Below are 27,549 nucleotides of genomic sequence, written 5' to 3'. Positions count from 1 at the left end.
TGTATCACGTTTCTGGTGTAATTTTGTACTTTTAGCAAACATGACATAGAGCTAGATGCTACTTTCCTATATATGTTTATGACATCCACTAGTAAAGGTGCACTGCATATGGTTAGAGGTGCACATACCATATGTATTAAAACGATTCCCAGCAAGAGTCTATGAATAGACACAATGGGTGGGATTTACTAAACCTGGAGCACTCAAATGGGGGTGCAGCTCTGCATGGTAACCAATCAGCTTCTAACTTTAGCTTGTTCGATTAAGCTTTGACAAAACAACCTGGAAGCTGATTGGTTTCTATGCAGAGCTGCACCAGATTTTGCACATTCCAGTTTTAGTAAATCCCCCCAGTAAACCCTACACTTTATATTGAAATACCACAACTGAAAGTACCATATAATATAATTTTACTGTTATCACTGCTTTCAGCCTTTCTCAAATATCTATGCAGACATTTCACATTCAAATGATTTGGCTACATGAATATACATGTGGCCAATCATTTGGCTGGAAAAAAAGTATGATTTTGCACACTAAGTGACATAGAAATTTGGAAAAGTTAATACCCCAGGTATTAGGCTTTATTATCACTATTACCTTCACACCCTATAGTCTTTTTTTACTGACACACACTAGGCAGATTTTACAAGATGATACCTAAAAGCTACAGTACAGCCCTGATTATAGCTTCTCCAGATGCTTGCCAGAGCCACAACACATAACGGAAAGTGAAGTATTAACACTTCATGGAGTTCTCCAACTCACTGGAAGAGCTATTTGGAATTTCTCTCAGCCAAACCAAAGTTGTATCTTGTCCATAGAGGAGACAGTGGTTGGGATTAAAGTAGAATAGGTATAATCACAAAGTTTGCAAATTAAAGGTCCGAAAAATACATCAGTCACTATAAAAGTAGTGGACAAATTATTTTTTAAGAATAGGTATACAGTTACAATCGGCTGAAAAGGGTTTGAAATTAATTTTTTTTTTTATCCAAAGTATTGGCTATCTTCAAAGTTTTCATAAGCATGCCCTGAGTGCAGAAGAGAGAAAATATATAACTTTGCAAACTGCAAAATATATAGAACATTATTAGTCTAGTATAACTGTGTAAATGGTATAAACAAAATAATAAAGATTTCAGAAAAAATAAAATAAATATTCACAGTTGCATATCACTGTCAAGCATGTGCCTAACAACCTAACATTGCTGATAAGCAACGTATTACAGCTGTACATAGTTCCCTGTTTTGCACTTTAAATGTGTTAGGATTGCATGATTTCTGTTAATAGCTCCATGATAGGCCCAGGTGCTATGCTCGCTTTCTGTATGCTCTAACCCAGTACCTCTCATGCAATAAGTCTATGCATATATTAGATGCAGTTACAGTATCCCCCTGAATCTAAATGGATTTGCATCATGATCTCAGGTTAGCTTTGCATCAGAGTTAGTTACTAAAGTAAAAGGTGAGGTCAACTGATATTAACCCGTGTTTATGTCAAACATCCAATCATGTGAAAGTAAAATCATTGAAAGAGGAACTCCTGCTGCACATTATTGCATGTTTGAAGTGAACACTTTATGCGACCCTTTCCTTTACCCATGAAGGACAAAGTTAAAGGGCCACTTAATGCCCCTCCTTCCCCAGCTGTAAACACATACCTTACCTTGCTCTCCACCTCTCCATTTGGCTGTCTGGATTGGAGGAAAAGATCAATGTGTAAGCTCCAAACTGACTAATCAGAGCATGCAATAGGGTTGATTTACTAAAAGCAAATAGACTATGCGCTTTGCAAAGTGCAGTTGCACTCTGCAAGTGCAGCTTCTCCAGAGCTTAGTAAATGAGCAGAAGCTCTGCTGACTTCCATCATCCAATCACATGCAAGCAAAATGCTGTTTTTTAAAATTTTCCTTGCACGTGATTGGGTACTCTTTGTAAAGTGAAGCTTTACCTTATGTACTAAGCTTTGGTGCAACTGCACTTTGCAAAGTGCACAGTCTATTTGTCTTTAGTAAATCTACCCCATAGTGCCTCCCCAGACCCATGTTACTGTGTTGGGGGGGGGTTAAAGTGACTTTTACTTTGCCCTGTATTTATCTATTAACTTCACATACGGTAATACTTTGAGTAAACTTTTCCCATTGGCCAAGTTACATTTGCAGAGCAAATGCATTTTAATGTATATAGTCTCTGAAGTTTTTTTTTGTGAATGCAGATCAGACTGGAGTCAATCTACTAAATGAGTGGAAAGTTTAATTACCAGTCACATCAAATAATCAGACATGTACATGGGACTTAAAAATGAGAATTCCCCCTGCACATGATAGTTGAGGTGATCACAGAATCATTTGGCAAAGTGAGCACTGTACTCCTTTAGTAAAGTGTTTACTGCAATCTTAAATCAGAACTTGAGGTGAATATATACATTTTCTGTATATAGGGTCTGGATCCAAGGCAAGTCATGATTTCATAGATCTGCCTTTGTTTAATCTCCCTGACGGTATTCCTGAGTGTGGCTTGGGGTGGATTTTCAGTACCAAAAGTGGTAACCCCGAGCCACACTCGGGATCGCATCACATGATCCAGGTACAGTTACTTACTTTGTCCCCAGGATCCTGCGATGTCCTCCCGCTGTGTGCGGCAGCTGTGTCTCCGCTCGATGTATCACAGCGCTGGGCTCCGTTCCCTGCGAGCGCTCCGACGCACGGGGACGGAGCCTGGCGCCAAATTCAAAAAGTGAAAAACACACAATACATACAGTACACTGTAATCTTACAGATTACATTACTGTATCAATTTATTTCACATCCCTTTTGTCCCTAGTGGTTTGTCCAATGCCCTGCATGTAGTTTTATATTATAAAAACTGTTCTTTCTGCCTGGAAACTGTAGATTGTCCATAGCAACCAAAACCGTCCCTTTACATCAAAAGCGGTTTTAGACCAGCTAGAAAACAGCGATAATAAATTAGAATCACTCGCAGAATTGAGCGATAGTGATTTGTGGGGAAATCTGTCCTCAAACACTAAAAGTAAAGACAACTGAGCAAATTTCAGTGTTTTTGATTTGATTACATTATTGAATAATTTTTATTATTATTATATTATTATTTGTTATAATTATTTATAGTTATTTATTATATTATAATTTATGATTTTGTGTTTAAAACTTTACCATACCCAGGATGTCTACTAGACTCTTGTTTGGACAGATTTAAGTGAGTTATTCCTAAGAATTACAGGCCTACAATATAAAAAGCCAAATTTACATGCAAAAGAATTGTACCGCTTTGAGCATCAAAAATCTAAAATAATCATATCACCAGGGAGGTTAATGTATTAAGGATATTCCTCAAACCATAATAATCTGTAATACTGAATAGCATACAGTTCATGCTAATTATTTTCCACATCAGATATTTTTACCATTTAAATGAAGTTTATCTTTACAAATTATTACAATTACATCTTTGTAAACTAAGAATCCTCTATAGAAATGTAATAAATAAAGACTATGTTCTCCAGTGTAATACTTAAGAGATAGCACCTCTTGTTATAGGATCACACAGGATGTACGACACTTCTTCCTTTACGAGCCAAGAGGATAATCCCAGTTTCTCCCCTTCAAACTATTCTCAGAAAGGTATTACTACAGGTTCTGGTGCTAATTAGACTTTACAGGAGTCTATTTAAAAAGCAGTGAATGTGAATTACACCAAACATTCTCTAGTGAAGAATGTATCATTATCATTTAAACACATGGACCTGGAAGATTCACCTGCAGAGAATGTTTGCTGAATGTCAGGTCCTCTGCTTTATAAATATGCCTCTTAGTGTTATATTTACAGTAGAAATCAGAGTATGAATCGTGTAAAGGAAAATTCCATCTTTTGTTCATTGATCATGCTTTGTGTCTGGAATTAACTGGTTTTCTGACCTCTACTCAATGTCCTAATTGTAAATTTTGCTTCCTTTGCTATAGTCTAAAGAACTAACATATCCAAACAAGACATTTTTTTAAATTATTTTCATTTTTTATTTACAATTATATTTATAAAAATGCATTATTTCATTTGTGGAAAGAGAGAAATAAAATTAATTTGTTCTAAGTTGGGTACAAGGATAGCAGTGTAGGGTTTAAAAAGCTTTAGGAGACCTTATATTTTTGAATAAAGGAAACCTGAAATATATAGTAGTTAATGTGTTGAAAGGGGTTTGTGGCATATTTCTGTACAGAGGTTCATAACCCATTAAAAATGATCTGCTTAAACGCAATGCACATTAACTCACAAAATTATTTGCGTTAATGCATCTGTGGTAACACATGCTAGCTTCCAACAAAGATCTGAAGGAGGCTTCAGATTGTAATTTGACCATCCTTTACTAAATCTATTCCTCATATATTTAAAATTAGTAAAGGAAGGTGCTCCCAGAAATTATAAAGCAGGGTTACCAACCGCCAAAATATTTTTATTGGCAGGACTTGGAAAATGTACTGACATAGCCATATTTTACAGAAAAATCCAAATGTCACAGAAATGTATTTTCAAGTATAACATGCAAAATCCACTTGCACATTGTCCTCACCTGCTACTGTATGCAGTCATTATATAACCAGTTCTATTTTCACCCACATGAACTTGAAGTTTGGCTTAGGCCCAGAAAATCTAGCGCTGTCAGACTTGGTCAAATCTGTTAAAAATTGCTTCCTCTAAGTCCTATCTTACAGTGAATAAACAACTTTAGGCAGAAATACTCTTATTTTAACTCTGCTTGGTTCTAAGAATGGAAATGCACAGATCTGTTGGAAACTGACCAAGGTAGCAAATGTCATCACTACTACCTGGATGTGGCCAAAAGGAACATTTTAAATCTTGACTTAATACGATATTTAGCAATTTAAAGAGAATGTTTAAAAACAAAAAACAAAACAAAGAATGCAATGTTCTTTGATCTTTATTTTTTTTCAATTTAAATGTCATTGTTGTTTACTTTAGCAGCTGTGGATTGAGGGTGTGTATTAACAGAATTACCACAACACACTCTAATGAGCAAATATACAGTATTTGTGGTGTAGATTTCTGGCCTTTATTATGAATGAGTAAAGATAAAGCTATAATTAGGAGCAACAAAGGTCTATAAGAAAGTGGCAGGAAACCAGCTAGATTGCTTTACACATTAGTGCATTGCTATAAAAAAAGTGTAATAAGTGAGCAGAAGTGCAATTGAAGTCAATATAATGAATGCTTAAAGTACCGGGAGGCCCTGCCCCCTCTGATGCTACGGGGGAAGCCATAGGGATGTCCCCGTGCGTCAGAGGGGGGCGGGGTCGCCCGGCAACGGCACTGTGTGGCCCTGCCCACAGTTTTAAAAGAGCTGTCACCTGCGAGGACGCGTCATATGGCGTGGGCCTCCCATGTAGGCAGATCTTCTTTATTTTTTTTTTGGTCCGTCTGCGGAGGTGAATGGACTACGTGGGACAGTTTTATTTTTTTATTTTTTAATAAAGGACTTCTCCCACGATGTGTGTTGTTTTTTTTACCATCTTCACACTTTTTTTGTGAAGTGGTATGGGTTCAATGTACCCATTTACCATTTCAAACGGGGGGGACAGGATCTGAGGGCTTCCAGATTCCGATAAGCCCCCCACCCACAGACCCCCACAACCACCGGCAAGGGTTGTGGGGATGAGGCCCTTCTTCCCATCAACATGGGGACAAGGTGCTTTGGGGGGCTACCCCAAAGCACCCTCCCAATGTTGAGGGCATGTGGCCTGGTACGGTTCGGGGGGGTCGCTCTCTCATCCCCCCTCTTTTCCTGCGGCCTGCCAGGTTGCGTGCTCGGATAAGGGTCTGGTATGGATTTTGGGGGGGACCCCACGCCATTTTTTTAATTTTGGCGCGGGGTTCCCCTTAAAATCCATACCAGAACCTTCAGGTCTGGTATGAATTTTGAGGGGGACCCCCATGCCATTTTTTTTTTAATTTTGGTGCGGGATTCCCCTTAATATCCATACCAGACCTGAAGGGCCTGGTATGGAATTTGGGGGGACCCCCACGCATTTATTTTTAAATTTTGGTTCAGGGTTCCCCTGTGGGGGAATCCCATGCCGTTTTTATCAATGAACTCTTATGTGTATTGCCGGACCGACATTTCATTATAGCCATGAGTAGTTTCAAATGACTTTTTTTTCCTTTAGAAATGTCATTTTGCGGTCAGACTGTTCTAAACACGGGAAACATGTGCCACTTTACAGGCATACTATAGACATCCCTGGGTACGAAATTTAAAGGAATATTACACTTTTATTGTTTCACTTTAAGCATTATTAAAAATGAAAAAGCTCCTGAAAAAACAGCCGTTTTTAAAACTTTTTTTTTGCATTGATACATGTCCACTGGGGCAGGACCCAGGTCCCCAAACACTTTTTAAGACAATACCATGCATATAAGCCTTTAAAATTATCACTTTTGATTTTTCATGTTTGTGTCCCATAGACTTTAACGGTGTTCGCGTGTTCAAACACATTTTTTGCCTGTTCGCATGTTCTGGTGCGAACCGAACGGGGGGGGTGTTCGGCCCATCCCTATTATCCTGTTTACCATTCTCATTGAAAGTAAATGTAAAAGAAAATGACAAATTTTGGATTGAACCTAGAAAAGTAATAGTGGTGAAATCTTCCAATAGGGACACTAGTTCTGGTGGCCTGGGGGTCCCCAAGGGATTCCCTTAATTTGAAAAGATTTCCTCTCACTTTATGTTTGGCTACGGGACAGGAAGTGAAGGGAAATCTCCAAGATGGGACACAGATAGTGAAAAAAAAATCTGACAAGGGTTATAACCTTCTGTTGTTCTTTCTAAAATGAGAAAAAAGTTTTGCCTATAGTTCTATTTTAACTTCATGTTTAGGGCAGACCAAAATGACAAAAGGAAGGCAGATCAGTCTATAACACAGATATGTTTATTGCTTTGTAGAGGTGTAAATCCAATGTGTTTTGGAACAATTACAGTGTCGCCTTTATCAGGGCTCTTTATTTAGAACCTTTATTTTTGAAGCAAGTTTAAAGCATGTCTACACCCAAAAGCAAAAGTTTAACATATTTTACAAAGTCTTAAATGTGGTGAGAGCATTTGTTTTCTGTTTTCAATCATTTATTTCTGTATTTTCACTTGGTTATTTAGCCAAATACGCTTTTCCTGTCTTATGCCCTGTACACACGGTTAGACACTGATCGGACATTCCGACAACAAAATCCTTGTTTTTTTTCTGACGGATGTTGGCTCAAACTTGTCTTCCATACACACGGTCACACAAATTTGTCGGAAAATCCGATCATTCTGAACGCGGGTGACGTAAAACACGTACGTCAGGACTATAAACGGGGCAGTATCCAATAGCTTTCTGTCACGGAACGCCCCACACTCCGCTTGAGTGCTTCCGTCATATACCGCTTCCTAAGTTCTGGAACACGAGTCCAATGGATCTGGCCATAGGAACCCCAAGAACTAGACAACACCAGTCTTGGAGTACATCAGAACTACTTTTATTTTGAGATCTCACAGACCTTTATACAGCAGGGATGACTCAAAGCTAACCTAATTAACATGACCTAATTTACTACAAAATGTACCCAGACCAGATGACAGTCTTGTGGGCACCGAGCTTCACACATTAATACAATTAACAATACAAACAACAATCTCCCCCCTCCTCAGCCTAGACCATTCGTCTATTAGCCAGTGCTGGTGGCTAATGTGATCAGCTCTCTCAATTAACATAAACACATGTTGATAACACCAGCATCTCCTCACAGGATGTGTCCCAACAGAATGAATCAGTCTTATCAGCAGGGGGCTGCTGGAGGAATCCCCCCTCCCTCTTCAGGGACACAAATCTACAGTAAGGAGTCCCCATACAATATATACATGACTGAGTCCGATTAATACAGTTCAGACTGGATTTCTCATTCACCTCAAATGCTAGGGCCCATAATCGGTGGGCAACAGGCTTGCATACAGTCCTCTCCAACAGCCTCTGCTCCGGCCAGGTCCGTGACATTTCTCCCCTTTCGGCAGGAGACTAACACAGGAGGAGACCCCAGACGGGTTGACTCCGAAGTTAGTCCATAGTTCCAGTCCTCTACTGCCTGTACCCACACAGTACCCCAAACAAATTATTCCAAACAGTGTATTACTCACCCAGCCATCCTCTGACTCTCTCAGAGAACATATCTGCCGCTGGGGAGAGGCCCAGACTGGCCCTTCTCCCTGGAATCCTTTCTGCCGCTGGAGAGAAGACAGGGGGACTGGGCTCACTCCATCCTGCTGTTGGGGATCTGGGCCGACTGCCCAGCATCCCTGGGGTATACAGGTGGGGACTGAAGCCCCATCAACCGACACCAGATCAATCTGCAGTTGTGAGGTGATGACTGCATTCTCTCCTTGGATCCTGATCTGCAGCTCGCGATAGACTGCCACCTCCTCACCTTGGGCCTCCACAATTGCTGCAGGTGTGGGGCAGAGGTCTTGGACCCTCTGTCCGGTTGCCAGCACTTCTGCTGGGGGTTTGCCAGGTGGTTCCTCCTCTACAGAAACGTCTATTAAATCCCCAGTCTCTGGAATTGGTAAAAGTGTGGGACAGAGGTCTTGGACCCTCTGTTCAGTTACCAGATCTTCAGCTGGAGAAGTTTGTTTTAACTCCATAGATGCTGCTGGCAGAAAATCACATGTCCCTGTCAGTGTTGTGGGAGAAAGGCTGACTACCTCTTCTCTCAGGAAGGCTGAAGCCACTGTTGGTGCTGGGCAGAACACAGTGAACTTTGGCCCTGATAGCAGCTCTTCTGCTGAAGGCTCATCAGGTTGTTCTTCCTCAGCAGAAAAGTCTATTAAATCCTCTACCTCTATAACTGGTGTCTGTGGATAGAGGTTCACCATCTCCTGTCCGTGGAACTCAGAAGATGCCATCAGTGCTGAGCAGAGCGCAATGAAGTTTGGCCCTAATCCCAACTCTTCTGCTGGGGGCTCACCCGATGGTTCTTCCTCAGCAGAAAAGTCTATCAAATCCCCTGTCTCTGCAACTGGTGTCTGGGGATGGAGGTTCACCATCTCCTGTCCATGGAACCCAGAAGATGTTATCAGTGCTGGGCAGAGGTTAGCAGAGCTCTGCCCTGTTGTCAGCACTTCAGTTTTGGGGATGGCAATCTCCAGATTTTCCACTGCAGATTCTCTGGCATGCTGCTGGACAGGCACATTCCTCCATCCAAGATCATCCCATGCAGAAACAGGATCATCAAGGTCAGTCAGCACTTGCTGCATCCGCCATAAGACCTCCGCCTCCATAGCTGTGGGGGCAGGTTGGCAAAGCACACTATCCCTCTGCCACATTGCTGACTCTTCAGCCAGGATTTCAGGGTTGTCAGCTGGTATTTCCTGATAGTCCCAGGCAAAGGGAGCCCAGCCCTGGCACTGAGCAATGTCTAGCAGCCGTCTGTAGGCGATCTCTAGCTCCCATTCCTGAACGGCCAGAAACTCCAAATCTTCCTGTGCCCAGTGCACTTCCGAAATGTTCAGTAGCCCTTCTCTGAAATCCATGATTTCGTCCACCCGCCGCTCCAAATCACTCCCAAAGTTAGGGTCCCCTGTCAGCTTCACAAACAACAGTCCCAAGCCGCCGTAGCTTAAGCCTTCCGTTGGGCTGTCATCCGCTATCCAGGGACATGCTTGAGATACATGCCACCGGAGGGCTCTGTAGCTCTCATCCAGCTTCATCTCTGCCCAGACCAGCCTGCTTAATTCAGCTGTCTGCTTCTTGTGTGGTTTTTCTCCCAAAAACCGCACCCGCATTCCGTACTGCGACCAGTACCTTTCCTCGATGGAGGGGAGAACTTTTCCCTGGTGTCGCTGCTCACGGGCTAGCGCTTCCTTCCAGAGTTTGCAGCGAATAGAATCACACCATCCCAGCAGGACCTGCTCCGATACTGGTCCTCTGTGCTGTATCTGCATCTCTCGCAACCTCCTTCTGAATTCCTCATCCATGGCGGCTGGTATCTGTACCTCTCCTCTTCTGCTATCTGGACCTTGGATCCAGATGGAAGTTTGGATGTCCCAGACTTCAGGAAGCTTTCCCGCTGCTTGCCACCAATGTCACGAAACGCCCCACACTCCGCTTGAGTGCTTCCGTCATATACCACTTCCTAAGTTCTGGAACACGAGTCCAATGGATCTGGCCATAGGAACCCCAAGAACTAGACAACACCAGTCTTGGAGTACATCAGAACTACTTTTATTTTGAGATCTCACAGACCTTTATACAGCAGGGATGACTCAAAGCTAACCTAATTAACATGACCTAATTTACTACAAAATGTACCCAGACCAGATGACAGTCTTGTGGGCACCGAGCTTCACACATTAATACAATTAACAATACAAACAACAATCTCCCCCCTCCTCAGCCTAGACCATTCGTCTATTAGCCAGTGCTGGTGGCTAATGTGATCAGCTCTCTCAATTAACATAAACACATGTTGATAACACCAGCATCTCCTCACAGGATGTGTCCCAACAGAATGAATCAGTCTTATCAGCAGGGGGCTGCTGGAGGAATCCCCCCTCCCTCTTCAGGGACACAAATCTACAGTAAGGAGTCCCCATACAATATATACATGACTGAGTCCGATTAATACAGTTCAGACTGGATTTCTCATTCACCTCAAATGCTAGGACCCATAATCGGTGGGCAACAGGCTTGCATACAGTCCTCTCCAACAGCCTCTGCTCCGGCCAGGTCCGTGACATTTCTCCCCTTTCGGCAGGAGACTAACACAGGAGGAGACCCCAGACGGGTTGACTCCGAAGTTAGTTCATAGTTCCAGTCCTCTACTGCCTGTACCCACACAGTACCCCAAACAAATTATTCCAAACAGTGTATTACTCACCCAGCCATCCTCTGACTCTCTCAGAGAACATATCTGCCGCTGGGGAGAGGCCCAGACTGGCCCTTCTCCCTGGAATCCTTTCTGCCGCTGGAGAGAAGACAGGGGGACTGGGCTCACTCCATCCTGCTGTTGGGGATCTGGGCCGACTGCCCAGCATCCCTGGGGTATACAGGTGGGGACTGAAGCCCCATCAACCGACACCAGATCAATCTGCAGTTGTGAGGTGATGACTGCATTCTCTCCTTGGATCCTGATCTGCAGCTCGCGATAGACTGCCACCTCCTCACCTTGGGCCTCCACAATTGCTGCAGGTGTGGGGCAGAGGTCTTGGACCCTCTGTCCGGTTGCCAGCACTTCTGCTGGGGGTTTGCCAGGTGGTTCCTCCTCTACAGAAACGTCTATTAAATCCCCAGTCTCTGGAATTGGTAAAAGTGTGGGACAGAGGTCTTGGACCCTCTGTTCAGTTACCAGATCTTCAGCTGGAGAAGTTTGTTTTAACTCCATAGATGCTGCTGGCAGAAAATCACATGTCCCTGTCAGTGTTGTGGGAGAAAGGCTGACTACCTCTTCTCTCAGGAAGGCTGAAGCCACTGTTGGTGCTGGGCAGAACACAGTGAACTTTGGCCCTGATAGCAGCTCTTCTGCTGAAGGCTCATCAGGTTGTTCTTCCTCAGCAGAAAAGTCTATTAAATCCTCTACCTCTATAACTGGTGTCTGTGGATAGAGGTTCACCATCTCCTGTCCGTGGAACTCAGAAGATGCCATCAGTGCTGAGCAGAGCGCAATGAAGTTTGGCCCTAATCCCAACTCTTCTGCTGGGGGCTCACCCGATGGTTCTTCCTCAGCAGAAAAGTCTATCAAATCCCCTGTCTCTGCAACTGGTGTCTGGGGATGGAGGTTCACCATCTCCTGTCCATGGAACCCAGAAGATGTTATCAGTGCTGGGCAGAGGTTAGCAGAGCTCTGCCCTGTTGTCAGCACTTCAGTTTTGGGGATGGCAATCTCCAGATTTTCCACTGCAGATTCTCTGGCATGCTGCTGGACAGGCACATTCCTCCATCCAAGATCATCCCATGCAGAAACAGGATCATCAAGGTCAGTCAGCACTTGCTGCATCCGCCATAAGACCTCCGCCTCCATAGCTGTGGGGGCAGGTTGGCAAAGCACACTATCCCTCTGCCACATTGCTGACTCTTCAGCCAGGATTTCAGGGTTGTCAGCTGGTATTTCCTGATAGTCCCAGGCAAAGGGAGCCCAGCCCTGGCACTGAGCAATGTCTAGCAGCCGTCTGTAGGCGATCTCTAGCTCCCATTCCTGAATGGCCAGAAACTCCAAATCTTCCTGTGCCCAGTGCACTTCCGAAATGTTCAGTAGCCCTTCTCTGAAATCCATGATTTCGTCCACCCGCCGCTCCAAATCACTCCCAAAGTTAGGGTCCCCTGTCAGCTTCACAAACAACAGTCCCAAGCCGCCGTAGCTTAAGCCTTCCGTTGGGCTGTCATCCGCTATCCAGGGACATGCTTGAGATACATGCCACCGGAGGGCTCTGTAGCTCTCATCCAGCTTCATCTCTGCCCAGACCAGCCTGCTTAATTCAGCTGTCTGCTTCTTGTGTGGTTTTTCTCCCAAAAACCGCACCCGCATTCCGTACTGCGACCAGTACCTTTCCTCGATGGAGGGGAGAACTTTTCCCTGGTGTCGCTGCTCACGGGCTAGCGCTTCCTTCCAGAGTTTGCAGCGAATAGAATCACACCATCCCAGCAGGACCTGCTCCGATACTGGTCCTCTGTGCTGTATCTGCATCTCTCGCAACCTCCTTCTGAATTCCTCATCCATGGCGGCTGGTATCTGTACCTCTCCTCTTCTGCTATCTGGACCTTGGATCCAGATGGAAGTTTGGATGTCCCAGACTTCAGGAAGCTTTCCCGCTGCTTGCCACCAATGTCACGAAACGCCCCACACTCCGCTTGAGTGCTTCCGTCATATACCGCTTCCTAAGTTCTGGAACACGAATCCAATGGATCTGGCCATAGGAACCCCAAGAACTAGACAACACCAGTCTTGGAGTACATCAGAACTACTTTTATTTTGAGATCTCACAGACCTTTATACAGCAGGGATGACTCAAAGCTAACCTAATTAACATGACCTAATTTACTACAAAATGTACCCAGACCAGATGACAGTCTTGTGGGCACCGAGCTTCACACATTAATACAATTAACAATACAAACAACAATCTCCCCCCTCCTCAGCCTAGACCATTCGTCTATTAGCCAGTTCTGGTGGCTAATGTGATCAGCTCTCTCAATTAACATAAACACATGTTGATAACACCAGCATCTCCTCACAGGATGTGTCCCAACAGAATGAATCAGTCTTATCAGCAGGGGGCTGCTGGAGGAATCCCCCCTCCCTCTTCAGGGACACAAATCTACAGTAAGGAGTCCCCATACAATATATACATGACTGAGTATCTCTCTGCAACAACAACAAGCGGAGGAGGGAGGGAAAAGAGAGAGATACACACGCGAGACAGATCGCGTGTGTATCTCTCTCAACAACAACAGAAGCGGAGGAGGAGGGAAAAAGAGAGAGATACACACGCGAGACAGATCTGAGCATGCGTGGCACTTTGTGCGTCAGATTTGTGTACACACGATCGGAATTTCCGACAACGGATTTTGTTGTTGGAAAATTTTATAGCAAGCTCTCAATTTTTGTGTGTCGGAAATTCCTATGGAAAATGTGTGATGGAGCCTACACACGGTCGGAGTTTCCGACAACAAGGTCCTATCACACATTTTCCATCAGAAAATCCTATCGTGTGTACAGGGCATTAGGGTGGCTCTGCTCTATGGAGGAGCAACAAAGCCACCCTTGGATAGCATCATTGCCAACCTGTACAGAGGGTAATATTTGATATACTAGCAAATTTATGTGGACTTGACTAATGAATTAAGGCCACACTCCAGTAACACTTTTTAAGTAGTTACAGCCACAGGTGTTTTTCCTTTTGGGATAAAGATTTTATATAAATGAATAAAAGCTAACTATTGCAAGCATATCTGATGGTATCAAATAGTTTGTCTCAATCATCTAACTGCCACTCTTGTTGGACAGCTTGGTCTATTAAAGGAAGTTGAAAAATACCAGACATACTGGTTAGATAATTTAGTGAGAAAAAAGGAAAAAGAAAGCTAAAAAAAAGCTACAAAAAAACCTAAGGCATCCACCACATTTAAGAAATGGTAAGCTGGAATAAATTAAGATTTTTTCTTTGGGTTTCGATATGTTTTCATTTGAAACCCTATCTTTTGTAAAAGTTCGTTTTCCTCTGTACTAGATTACAAAATACAAAAGTCTGCCAAATTGATTGGCAAGATAAACTTATCCTTGGGAAAATGTCTTCTTTGGACTACTCTTATTTTAATATTTCTTATTAGACATAACATCCTATGCAATTGCTTTTCTCTGTAAGTTTTCTCTGGTAATACTTATGTGTCAGTTTTTGCATCCCTGCTATTGAAATATGGTCATAAAAACTGTATGTTAATTACACTGTATTTTTCTAGTCTCCAGCCAAGTTCCATCCTTCCAATATGCATCCACTGTGACAACCACAGAGTCTGCTAATCAGCAAGAAAACAGTCCCTATAACATGAATGGTAAATGCGTTACTTAAAGTACTTAGAATGTATATACTGTCATTAGGTCATATAAAATTCATTCAATATGTTTCACAATAAGTTTTTGCTTCATCACTTGTACAAGGGGTGGCCAGATTGTGCAGAAAGTGTTTAAAGCGGAACTCAACCCAAAAGGGTAAGTTCCGCTTTAGGCCTATCCCCCGCACCTCTTTAACATTTGGCATATTTCTTTTGTTGGGGGGGGAGTAGGTACCTGGTTTTGACAGGTACCCACTCTTACTTTTGCTTGGATTGCCTAGGCAATTTGAGGGGAAGTCCCCCCCGCAGTCCCCCTCCCCCCACAGTCTTCTTGGACACGTCTATGGTGCTTGATCCCTGGACAGGTAAGTGTCCTTTTATTAAAAGTCAGCAGCTGCAGTATTTGGAGCCGCTGACTTTTTTTTTTTGCCTGGGATTATTTTTTTTTCCAGACTGAACAACCGCCTTAACTTACTACTATGCTTTTGGTATATAGCAGATAAATGGACTATCCTGACCAATACCTAAAGATACAGGTATAACATACAAAGGCTGTTAGTATGTTGCTTTTGACAAGAACTGAACCCTGGACCTCAGCATTCCCAGGTCACTAAGTCACCGTTCTGCTCAATATAGTAAATTGCCAATATCTCTATTCTCTATAAGAAAAACACACAAAAGGGCAAATTTGCTTAAGATGTTACTTTTTTCCAAAAACTGTATTCTCTTCAAATAGGAAGTCCGGTTTAGGAGGGCATTTATTGTTGTCTTCTCTGTAAGTGATTGGGTATTTGAAGAGACTAAGTTAAAAATGATTATGGTCAACCTAACAGACTTATATAGAGCTGTACTCCAAGACTGGACATATATACATATAACACAACTTCGGATCAAATCTTGGCTGTTCGAGCATTTGGATAAACGCCCTAACATTTACTCCTTCAGCAGGAGCTGAAAGTCATGCATACAGTAATAGTGGTATTACTATTATACCTGACAACTTATTTTCTTCAATGGTTGTTAAGGATGATGGCAGGTGCAGGCACTGCTGAGTCTTTAAAGTGGAGCTTCACCTCCCCTCCTCTTTAGGAAACGGCACTCTTTTTTTTTGGGTGGAGCAGAGCAGGTACCTGGTTTTGACAGGTATCCACTCCCTTACCACTTGGATTGCCTAGGCACTCCAAGCCAAAGGTTTCCCCTCCCTCATCACAGTTTTCTAGGATACAGGCTACAGGTCCCAGAAGACTGCGGGACCATTCACAATGCACAGCATGGCATGAGCATGCGTAGTTGACAGCTGGCTGTGAAGCCACAAACTGTCACAGATGGGTGCCCGCAGTTGAGATCCTGGCGCTGGGGACAGAAGATCGATGGAGAGAACGGCTGAGCACATCGCTGGATCCTGGTGAGTGTCTGTTTATTAAAAATTCATCAGCTACAGTTTTTGTAGCTGCTGACTTTTAATAAACACAAATATGTCTGGAGCTCCTCTCTAACAAATATTGACATCACCCAGCCCCATTCACATAAGAGGTTGGAGTTTCCCTCTAATTCATACCAGATCCTTTGGGTCTGGTGTGAATTTTAAGAGGGAATCCCAGGCAAAAATTAAGAAAAAAGTGAGGTAAGGAATTTGGAGGAGACCACCACACTATTTTTTGGGGTTTGGGATCTCCCTTAAAATTCATAACAGACTTGAAGTTCCTGATATAAATTATGTCGGAACTCCCACATCTTTTTTGTGTGCAGGTATCCCCTTTAATATTAATAGCAGACTCTCATCTAGGAGCAGGGTCTGGTATAGATGAATGGGATCATCGAGAGAGAGAGAGAGAGTATAGCTTCCCTTTTAACTGAGCATACAATAGATGCTTTATCTCTCTCTCTATTTATGATCAAAGAACAAGTATGTTATTTTACATCTTCCCTCTGTTCCAACAGTGTATCCAATGATGACAAGGCACCAGCCAGCAAAAGCTTTGCCACAAACATGGAAATCCTCAAAGCAGAGTATGTTGGTGAGTTCCAAACTTCTCATTTATGTTCTGATCACCTTTTTCTGTGGGGTCATCCCCAACCTCTTTTAGCTACTACCAACTACTAATAATATTGTCAACCATTGTTACCCAGAAATGTTTTGTCCAGATTGGTCATTGTTAGATATATTATGATAAAAATATGCACATTTATTTCTGGAGACATATTGCTAAGTCTAGGACTCAGATATCAAGTCTATTTATCGAGTTAGCTGTACAAGTAAACACATTGGTGCTTTTGTTGGTTACCATAATTGCCCCGTTTTTTGCAAACAATGCTTTTGTAGCAATCAAATTGTGTAGGGTATAAAGCATATCTATAGTACAAGTTTTATGCTTTACATAATTTAGGGAAGGGTTACAATCCCTGTCATTTTTTTCTTGTCGCACTACTCTGCTTTTCTGTGCCATTGGAGAGATTTCCCCTTACTTCTTGTCTTAGAGAGACTACAAGAAGTGAAAAAAAGTCTCCTCAAAGTGCGGGGAATTTATCTCTTAAGCCAACTATACGCACATGTATTATTGTTGTCCAGCCTGCGGACTAAAAAAAAATAATAATCATACAGATTCCCCCATCTATGGTATACAGCACAGATGGAGGAACCTTCTACTGTAACTATTGTATTCTAATAAATTGTATAGTGTGTGCCCAGCTTTATACAGCTGCCCATGGGATATATATCCCCATTGGAAGATTTCCTCTCATTTCTTTTTTGGGTAACTGTCACGTTTTGGATTTTCCATCACTTTCTGTTCCAATAGACAAATTGTCATAGACAAAAGACAATAGTTTCTTAGACAAATTGAGAGAAGGAATCTCTCCAATGGGGATGCAGACAGCAAAAAAACTGAAAGAGGCTCTAAGCTTTACATTATTTCTCCACCCAAGACTATAGGACAGCTTTGGATTCCAAGAACAGTCATTTCCCTAGTTACAAACATCCGACTTACAAACAGCTCCTACTTACAAACGGAGGGAGACAGCAGGAAGTGAGAGGAAATCTACCCCTAGGAAGGGAAATTCACTCCTGTAGGAGTTATCATGGGAAAAAAGTGTCTCCACTGATGATTTATCACCAATCCTTGTTGGCACAACAACCCCAAATTTTCAAAATCCAATTGTCATTGGGATAGAAACTGAGGTGAAATCTTTTGAACAGGGGCACAGATAGCAAAACAAATGTTGCAGGGTTGTTAACCCCTCCCTATGCCATCTAAAAAGCTTAAAAATAGTTTTTTTGGCTGGAGCTACACTTAAAAAAATGTACCTGTTCCGACTTACAAACAGATTCAACTTAAAACCAAACCTACAGACCCCATCTTGTTTGTAATCCGGGGACCGCCTGTACTAACAGAGAAAACTCAGAGGTGGGGGAAATGTTTGTTACTGCTCAGATATGTCCAAACATGTTGGAAAATTGCTGTGAATGTTTTGTGACCTCTTACCTTTCTTACAAGTAAAAGGGACAAGCCTTCATAGAACATGTACCACAACAGAGTATCATCCAAACCTGGAAAAAAATTGGGTGCTAGCAATGTAGCAGTGCAAGCAAGCCTAGTCTGGGCTCTCACCCTCACTATTATCCTGTTTAAGATCTGCCTGTGTATTCTAAACCTTTGGCTCAACAGCATATACACACTCCATGCTATAACTAGACTGCTGTACTGAAATACTTTACCTATAGCCTGTCTACATAGTCATGTTTTATAAAGATCCCTTCAAGTTTAATTGAAATGCTTAATGTTACTTTATTTAAGAAACAATAAAAGTTACTAACATCTATGCTTGTTTCTCACAGACTCAGCAACGCCCTTTCTATGTGAACAAGGGAAATACCACTAACACCGAATCCCCATGAATCCCTGGGACCAAGCTCTAAGATTACGTACCAAAGCTATAGATATGTGGGCAGAAAGAGGGTGGGGATCTGTGCTTAATTCCTTCACTGCTGTTGTAGTGAATGTGTTGTGACTGGATTTGGCTGGGAGGAAGAAAACTGGTTTTAGTCTAGCCAAGGGCAACAACTGCTAACTGGAATTCCAGGGTGGGTCTAGCAAGAATGAACCTTTATCTATGTTTCTCAAGTTAACCCTTTATTGATGTAGAAAGTATTATGCGATTACTGATGAAAATGTTACTATTATAATAACTAAAGTCTAGAATACCAAGGAAAAGAGAACTCAAGGAATATGTTCATCAATAAATACATTTGAAAAGTTATTTTCATGTTTCTGCATTTTGCTTTTGAGTGCACTGTTTGTCAAAAGATTGCTGTTATATTCTTGTTATTGTATTAAAGCATTTCTTTAAGAGATTTATTTAGCAATGTTTAACCCAAGATTCACACAAGACTCACACATTTTTCAAATTGAATTGAAAAAAAAAATCCTGGGTAAAAACATTTAAAATAGGTTCCTAGATCTTTCGCTAACACCAGTTCTGATGTAAATTATTGGGCCAACGAAGCCACACAGACAGCATATTTTTTCATGCTATTTTTTATTTCAAGAAAGATTTTAGCCATTAACAGGAAATGGTGGCAAATATAATTTGAAGATATCTTGTATACAATATATGGATCATTGTCAAGATGTACAGTTTCAGTAGGCATAATACAAATATAAGAAACAAAAAAAAGTAGGAGGAAAGATTTGAAATCACAATTTCCCATATCTTCCATTCAACAGAGTTAACACATTTATTTTTTAAATTGGGGTGTAAGAAGAACTAGATTGTTCACTTAAATAAAATTGGTATTACAAAGAAAACTGGAGTTACTATAAATTGTACTTTAATCCACGGTCCTAAAGGTTTATTTCTTGCCAGTACCAGTATTAACCCATTAATGCCTCTTGTTCCAATATTGGAACAGTAGTGATGCTGGAGTTATTTAGATCCTACTGCTCTAGGCAACATATGAATTTTATGCACAAATTTTTAAAAATTGCAACTTTAGGCATAAATGGGTTAATGACTGATCCAACAAAGGCGCTTCTCTTCTCGAGTCATACCGCCTTCCCACTGGCTTATGTCATTGCTTACATTGCAGGATCAGTGGCTAGTGAGTTGTAAGTTATACTTCAAAGGGCTGCAGTCAGCATGGAGCTTATAGTTTCTTTTTGGTCATTTTAAGGATTTGTTGAATGTAATAATAATTATTTAGTTTCCACAATTTCTTTAGAGTTTGTCTTAAATTTGAATACATTTTGTCAATCGTCTTGTAGTTTTGAGCATGTATATAATATGTGGGTATAGAAGTCCTATATTTGATTACAGCTTCATAAAAAAAATTAAATTATAATCAATGAGCATTTTAGATATCACAATTCAACCCATGAACATTATTAAAGCAGAACCAAACCCATTAATTTAAATATTTCCTAAATCTGTTACATTTAAGTAATGCCATGAAATGTCAAACCATCAAATGGCTGTTGTCAAAGTTAATCACATGTGCAGCACCATGGCAATTGCAGATCAAACAGAGACTAAGATGGCAGCTTCCTTGGCTGTCACCCTACATTCAGGTCTATGCGTTTTTAGCGTGTTTTGCAGTTTGCAGAAGATCTATGCGTGTTTTTGCGGCCGACGCGTTTTTGGAAAGGGTTCATGGACTTTTTTCCTGCAATTTGCGGCTAATAGACTTCAATGGAGCTGCACCATCATCGCAAGTGGTGCATTTTTGGTGCGATTTTTCATGTGGTTCTTATTTTACCACTGTATATAGCTCAAAGAAAATATAAATAACACTGCGCTAACCCAATGTGAAAAGCAGCTACATAAAATATGACCAATATTGTAAACAGAAGTAAAAGTGAAATGCAGCGCCAAAAATGATAACCAATGGTAAAAGGCACATCAGACATGGTGACCATTACCAATATATACATAGCTGAAACACATGAAGCATAATACCAAAAAATTGAATATTAGACGGGATATAGTAAAGTCCCAATGTATGGCTATGAATCTGATACAAGAGAGTCCCAAACATAGGCTAAATACGAATGTTGGACTGATGTATAAATCTTCTCTTGTATATCATGAGTTGTACGATCATGGGAAGTGAATAGATGGAATACGCTTACCAGCAGGAGTGGGTTCGGATGCCGGTGACACCGAATCAAACAGGCTCTGAGATCCTTAATGGACGATGGTTGGACGATGGTTGGTCCTGGAAATCCCGCATCTCGAGGGGGATCTATCCTCTATGGTCCACGTCACGACTGTCCAATCAGAAGCCGAGGGGGAATACTCCGCCACAAACAAGTCTCCAGAGCATGGATGGTTCCCAAACAGATAGATAGGACGCCAATAGTGCAGATCAAATGACGTATTTTATTGGATATACCCAATAATCAACAAACGATATAAAAACGTGATCACGTGCAAAACAATAAAATCAAGTGTAGGAAAGAGTAAGGCTCACCCGACGCGTTTCGTCCACATGGACTTCAACAGGGCCATCAAACTCCTCTCCTACACTGTACAAATTTATATAAAAACTATGGGATATCAAAAAATTCTGCGCTGCCAAACAAAGGATAAAAATAAGCAGCTAACACAACCAATGAAATATGTGACCCACACTTCCGGGCTGTAGTGGATGGAATTACCTTCCCTGCCTACAGTCCGGACGAGTGGGAGATATAAGACTGTTCTATTGGCCACAGGAGAGCATGTGACTTCCTTTGTTGCCACATGACTCTCAGGCTTCTAGTGATTGAGACATGATTCGTCTCTCGAGATCATGTGACTATGTCAGCAGACATGTCACGTGATAATTTCCCTGTGGTTCTTCCTGTTTACTACACAGATCCAATAAGAAGGATCGTGCAGTATGCAATACGATTGGCCATGCTAGGAATGATGCGGTCATGTGACCCACAGGGGGCTTTCATTAATAACCTGCATAATGTTTCCCGGGATACCCACATTTACAATCTGGATTTAGGCATTATGTATATGCTTTTATGACAAATGTACTGATGCATTGTAGAACTCTATGAGTGGGCACAGATGATTACAGCGCTGCGGAAATCATGATCATTTGGGTTCTCTCCCTATCATCTTGATTGTTATTATTTTTATTCTTATTAATTCCCCATTGGTCAAGGGATACGTTCCTTCCCCATTAGTGGGTGGCGTCATTGGACAGTCCCAGGCAGTCAGCTGATTCCTCTTTGGCCTATCAGGAGTCGATTTGTCACATGACTCCATTGCTGACGTTTGATTGGCCTTATGATTGGCATAGTTTTTATATAAATTTGTACAGTGTAGGAGAGGAGTTTGATGCCCCTGTTGAAGTCCATGTGGATGAAACGCGTCGGGTGAGCCTTACTCTTTCCTACACTTGATTTTATTGTTTTGCACGTGATCACATTTTTATATCGTTTGTTGATTATTGGTTATATCCAATAAAATACGTCATTTGATCTGCACTATTGGCATCCTATCTATCTTTTTGGGAACCATCCATACTCTGGAGACTTGTTTGTGGCAGAGAATTCCCCCTCGGCTTCTGAACGGACAGTCGTGACGTGGACCATAGAGGATAGATCCCCCTCGAGATCCGGGATTTCCAGGACCAACCATCGTCCAACCATCGTCCATTAAGAATCTCAGAGCCTGTTTGATTCAGTGTCACCAGCATCCGAATCCACTCCTGCTGGTAAGCGTATTCCATCTATTCACTTCCCATGATCATACAACTCATGATATACAAAAGAAGATTTCTACATCAGTCCAACATTCGTATTTAGCCTATGTTTGGGACTCTCTTGTATCAGATTCATAGCCATACATTGGGACTTTACTATATCCCGTCTAATATTCAATTTTTTGGTATTATGCTTCATGTGTTTCAGCTATGTATATATTGGTAATGGTCACCATGTCTGATGTGCCTTTTACCATTGGTTATCATTTTTAGCACTGTATATAGCTGGTTGCTAAGTAGGGGGTACCCCCAAAATCCATACCAGACCCAGGGTCTGGTATGGACCTGGGGGGAACCGCACGCCATTTTTTTTGCAAATTTTTTTGCTGGTAAATTTTTTTTTTTACATTTAGCTTTCAGCAGGGAAACCTACTGAGAGCTGATGACTCATCGGTTGCTAAGGATGCGGCGGCCGGCTTACCGGCCCCCTCCTTAGCAATCAGCTATATACAGTGTGTTTTACAGTGTGTTTAAAGAGAAAAAAAAAGTAAACCGCAAAATGCATGAAAACTGCATGCAAAAACACATGAAAAATGCTGGTTTAAAAACGCAAAATGCACTGAAAAACATGCCTGAAAAACGCATCAAGTGCAGCCGCATAGATGTAAACCTAGATTTAAGGTCAGGAGGGTTTAGTTCTGCTTTAAAATGAATAGATGTTGTTTTCGCTATCCTTCAAAACAAGTGATGCTGGCATTTTTAGAAAAAAAATATATGCCTCAAGCCTCGTACACACGATCAGATTGTTGGCCAACAAAGCATCAGACTTTTGTCCGAAGGGCATGTGCCTGGATTTTGTTTTGCATACTAACGGCACACAATTGTCGGCCAACAAACACAAACGTAGTAACGTACTATGTGAAATTTCAGCTCTTGAGCGCCACCCTTTGGGCACCTTCTGCTAATGTCGTGCTTGGTGAGCATTGATTCTGAGCATGCGTGTTTGTACTTTGGACTTTTGTGTGATGGACTTGTGTACACACGATACGATTTACTAGCCTGCCATCTAACATTTGTTGATGGAAGTTGAACAACAATTGTCTGAAGTAGCGTAATAACGGTCATATTTTAGGCAAACAGTCTGTCATCACACAATTCCCTGCCAAAAATCCGATCGTGTGTACGAGGCTTTAGTATTCTGTAGGACTGCTGGTCTGATAGGATTTTTTTTTTTTTCAGTAACTTTGTAACAACGGCTGCTTTTTTGACACAGTAGTTATCTGGAACAGATTTCCTGCATGATACAGTTAAACAATTTCAGTAAAAACTTCTGTTTGTTTGAAAATTGCCCTGCTTGACCTAAAACATATTTAATTCGAAAATACAGCTTTACTTATTGCTTTTACAAAACAAACCCAGCTTCAAGCTTTTTCACAGCACCCTTTCAATACCTCTGGTGCAGACATTAAACTCCAGTGTTAACTCTGCAGGTAGCACAAGCAGCACTTTCACAGTTTTCTTCTAGTGTAATCTTCATGGCTAAGTGGATATTTCCTTTTGCTCTCCTGTCTCCAGGTGCTTTTTGAAATTCTAAAATCGGTTAAAGTTATTGCAAGACTTATCTTTTAGGTCTTTGAATGAAATCAGCTTTGTTTTGACTTTCTATATCTTCTGTTAGATTTGGCTAGTTTAGTGTAGCTCAAAAACAGCCTATTTTGGTCATCACAAGCTTCATAGTGTCTGAGTGCCACCTGTGGAATTACAATATACAATAACAACTACTTGTTTCCCCTGCTGGGAAGATTTACCCTCGATATTTGTCCTGGTGACCATTGTCACCAAGATAGAAAGTTAGGGAAATCCAACATTTTACAGTGGTCATCATAACAAATGGTGAGGTAAAGCTTCCTATGGGGACACCTGTTCAACTGTCTAGGAGAGAAATTCTTGAAGAAATTTACTCACACATCCTGTTGAGTCTCCAGGACAGGAAATAAAAAGGATTCTCCCCAATGACACAGAGACGGCAAAAAATAAACTGATATGGGTTTTAACATTTAACCATTCCCCCACTATATCCAAAATGAAAAAATATAGGGTACATATACACAGCAAACCTAAACTCCCCCTAAAAGCTGTGCCTCAAAAGAAAGAGCAAATACTCACTCATCCTTCTACACATGGCACTGAATAAAGATAACAATGCAACAAACAGACCCAAGGCACTCAACCATAGAATGGGCTAGCAGTTATATGTGGTAGTAACATGTATCCTATTGACTCAGTCCCGTGCTGCATGCAATCCACTGGAGGAATGGAGGTATCCAAGACAGAAACACAAAGGCTGTATGCTGCACACATGTAAAGGCAGGGTATCCATAAGAAAGAAGTAGATAAATTGGAGGATAATGAATTAACGAATATTACTTGCTTCCATATAAACAATGAAGTAACATTTATTATGTAGCCATAGATAAAGCACACAGTCTAGATAAAAACACAGTCATGTGTGAACAACACAGTCTAAAGCCCCCTACACATGAGCTGAATACAGGCCAACATCTGCCGGTTCAATACAGACTGGCTAACATTCGGCCCATGTGTATGGCACCTTGTCCAACAGAAGCCGGCTGTCAGATGAGCATGCTGAAAACCCAGCAGCCGATCCACTCCCAATCAGCCCTCTCAGCTAATGGCTGAGAGGGATGATCAGAGTGTTCTAGCAGGGGGCCATACCCCTGTCAGAACACAAGAGTTCAGCGGAGGAGATCGCTATACTAAGTCAGATTGTTAGTACAATGGCTCTGACCAGAGCTGACAGTTTTTTTTCCTTCAACCTGCTGGAGAAAAACGAATAGTGTGTACCAGGCTTAATTTAAAAGGTAAAGGGCCAAATCTCCTCCAGGCTCAAACACTAAATGGAGGGCCCAACACTTGTGATGGAAACAGGCTCAAAGTTAACATACCAGATGGAAAGCTTGTTGGACCAGCTGTTGGTGTCCTGCGGGGAAGGCACACCTCAAGGTAATGTGTAGTACAGCTGAAGCCCAGCAGAAATATGGCCTCTAGCAGGATGGAGACAATAAGGGAGACGACGTGGCCACTCCGATGGCCCGTGTCAGAGTTAGGGGAGAGACCAGGGGGGCTCTTTCTCCAATCAGATGAAATTACTTCATGGTTTATATGGAAGCAAGTTTTATTTGTTTATTCATCACATGTCACTGAATGCCATTTCATTATAAAGGAATTGCTGTCTCAAACTGATCCCCTATGTCTCCCACAACTCATATGTTTCTTCTAGCTGCCCTCTACATTAATACTATTAATACAAAACTACTATCACTGTGGTGACACTGTACTGCTTTGGATAGTGACACTGTACTTCTCTGGTGGCAGTATGTAAAAAAGTTACAAAAAGAAAAATTGTTAAAAAACAAAATATTTATATTTTTTACATACTGTCACCAGTCAGTGCCCCTGATCATCTCCACACCAGTTAATGTTGTACCGCTCTGGTGAAAAAATTGTAAAAAAAAAAACAAGTTTTATTTAATTTCTTAATTTTCCAAAAGATTGTGACAGAAAATTACAACTCTTACTAAATACCTTGAGGTGTCAACTTTCCAAAAAGGAGTCATTTAGGGGTATTTGTACTGTCCTGGCATTTTAAGGCCTCAAGAAATGATTAAGTTTGTACATCAGGATTGATCAGTTTTCAAACAAATATATACCATAGTTTGTAGACTCTATAACTTTCACATAGGCTAAATGATATACACTGATTTGGGTTATTTTTATCAAAGAAATGTAGCAGAATTTATCTTGGCCTAAAGTTGTGAAGAACTAATATTCCATTGCAAACATTTATAACAGAAACTAAGAATTTTATTTTTCAGAATTTTTGGTAAAAAACACAGTGGTGAATAAATACCACCAAAAGAAAGCTCTATCTCTCTCAAAAAATGCAAAGAATTTAATTTGTGTAGAGTGTTGTAAGACTGAATAATTGGTATTCAAAGTGTGACAGCGCTGAGAGCTGAAAATTGGCCTTGGCAGGAAGGGGGTGAAAGTGCCTGATATTGAAATGGTTAACATACTAGATGCAGCTATAGATATTTTATTTGTGTTAATGCTAGAAATATGGCTTCATTTAGGAATAGCAGAGTTCCAGTATTTTACAAGATTGCCTCGCTTTTCTACTCCCTGGGAGATATCAACTTTGAATTCCTAAGATATTTATACTAGTGTGTGATTTAGCACAAATTTGGGATGATGGATCCTTAAACATCAAGACCTTTATACAGCCATGGATGATGTTTTCTGACTATAACAAAAATATTACGACCCCAGTGACCTTCTTGCCCAGGAAAAACGTCAGAACATGGTGTCAGATTGTTAAACCAGTCGGCTTGGACAGAGTCATTCCTAGACGGTAAAGTGAGCAGAGATTAAAGAATTTACATTGTTAAAAGTCCCTAGTAATTAAATGACCCATCACAGCCCATTAGCAATTGTTTAGTGTACACCTGGAAGTTCTGGCCTGGGGCAGAGTCAGGAGGAATTCAGGTTTACTGGTCACATTAACTGCACTTAGAAAAAAATGTGAGTTTAAAACTGGATTCCAGGCAAGCAATTAAATACACATGTAAAAATACATACTGTATAAGGGAGCTGTTTCACCTTTCACCTTTGTAATTCTGTCCATATAGTTCTGAGATTTACATAGCTCTGCTCAACAGCACAGCCCTATCTAGCAGGGGAGGGGACCTGATCTTTCTCTTTGGAAAGGTAACTTTCACTTACACTTACAGGACTCCTCCCCAGGGCCGAAACGAGTGGGATGGGGAAGGAGGGCACATGCCCCGGGTGCCAACTTGAGGGGTGTGCCAAATTGTCTGTAGTGCTGATGCTAGCTGGGATTTGGGATGCTGGATCAGGCTGGACTGACCCGGCTGAGCCGCTGAGCTGCATTCACACCACCGGCTGCTCTGTGAGCCTGCACTGCCGCTGATCGCAGGGGAGCCAGGATCTTGACCTGGCTCCCCTGATCTTGACCTTGCTGCCTTGAAGTTAGACCTGGACAGGAGGGGCGGTGGGGCGGTGGCATTTCCTAGAACCAATCAGCTATATTTTCCTTCTGCACCCACTGAAAGCCAGATTCAGTGGCTGCACGAGGGAAATACAGCCGACGGATCTAGTAAAAGCCCCCTCATTCCCTCTCCTCCTCTCTTTCTGCTGCCTGGGTCC

General features: G+C 41.7%; 1 protein-coding gene across 3 annotated transcripts in view; it reads left to right on the top strand.

Annotated features, from left to right (window-relative positions):
* TRIM29 (tripartite motif containing 29) overlaps positions 1-18,863 on the top strand; it is a 67,407-nt gene extending 48,544 nt beyond the window's left edge. The window contains exons 7-10 of one of the 3 annotated variants that reach the window (XM_073602558.1): positions 3,561-3,644; positions 14,514-14,606; positions 16,548-16,624; positions 18,442-18,863. In XM_073602558.1, coding sequence (XP_073458659.1) covers positions 3,561-3,644; positions 14,514-14,606; positions 16,548-16,624; positions 18,442-18,501 — 314 coding nt within the window. In that variant the 3' untranslated portion in view covers positions 18,502-18,863. Of the gene's footprint in view, positions 1-3,560; positions 3,645-14,513; positions 14,607-16,547; positions 16,709-18,441 lie in introns of those variants that run through there. The other 2 variants (XM_073602559.1, XM_073602557.1) reach the window with 2 other exon arrangements.
* The last annotated feature ends 8,686 nt before the right edge of the window (positions 18,864-27,549 follow it).

This window comes from Aquarana catesbeiana, linkage group LG10 (genome assembly GCF_042186555.1).
Source record: "Aquarana catesbeiana isolate 2022-GZ linkage group LG10, ASM4218655v1, whole genome shotgun sequence".
Classification (NCBI taxonomy): domain Eukaryota; kingdom Metazoa; phylum Chordata; class Amphibia; order Anura; family Ranidae; genus Aquarana; species Aquarana catesbeiana.
Note: the sequence above shows the minus strand (reverse complement) of the source record. Positions and strands in the feature narration are given on the sequence as shown.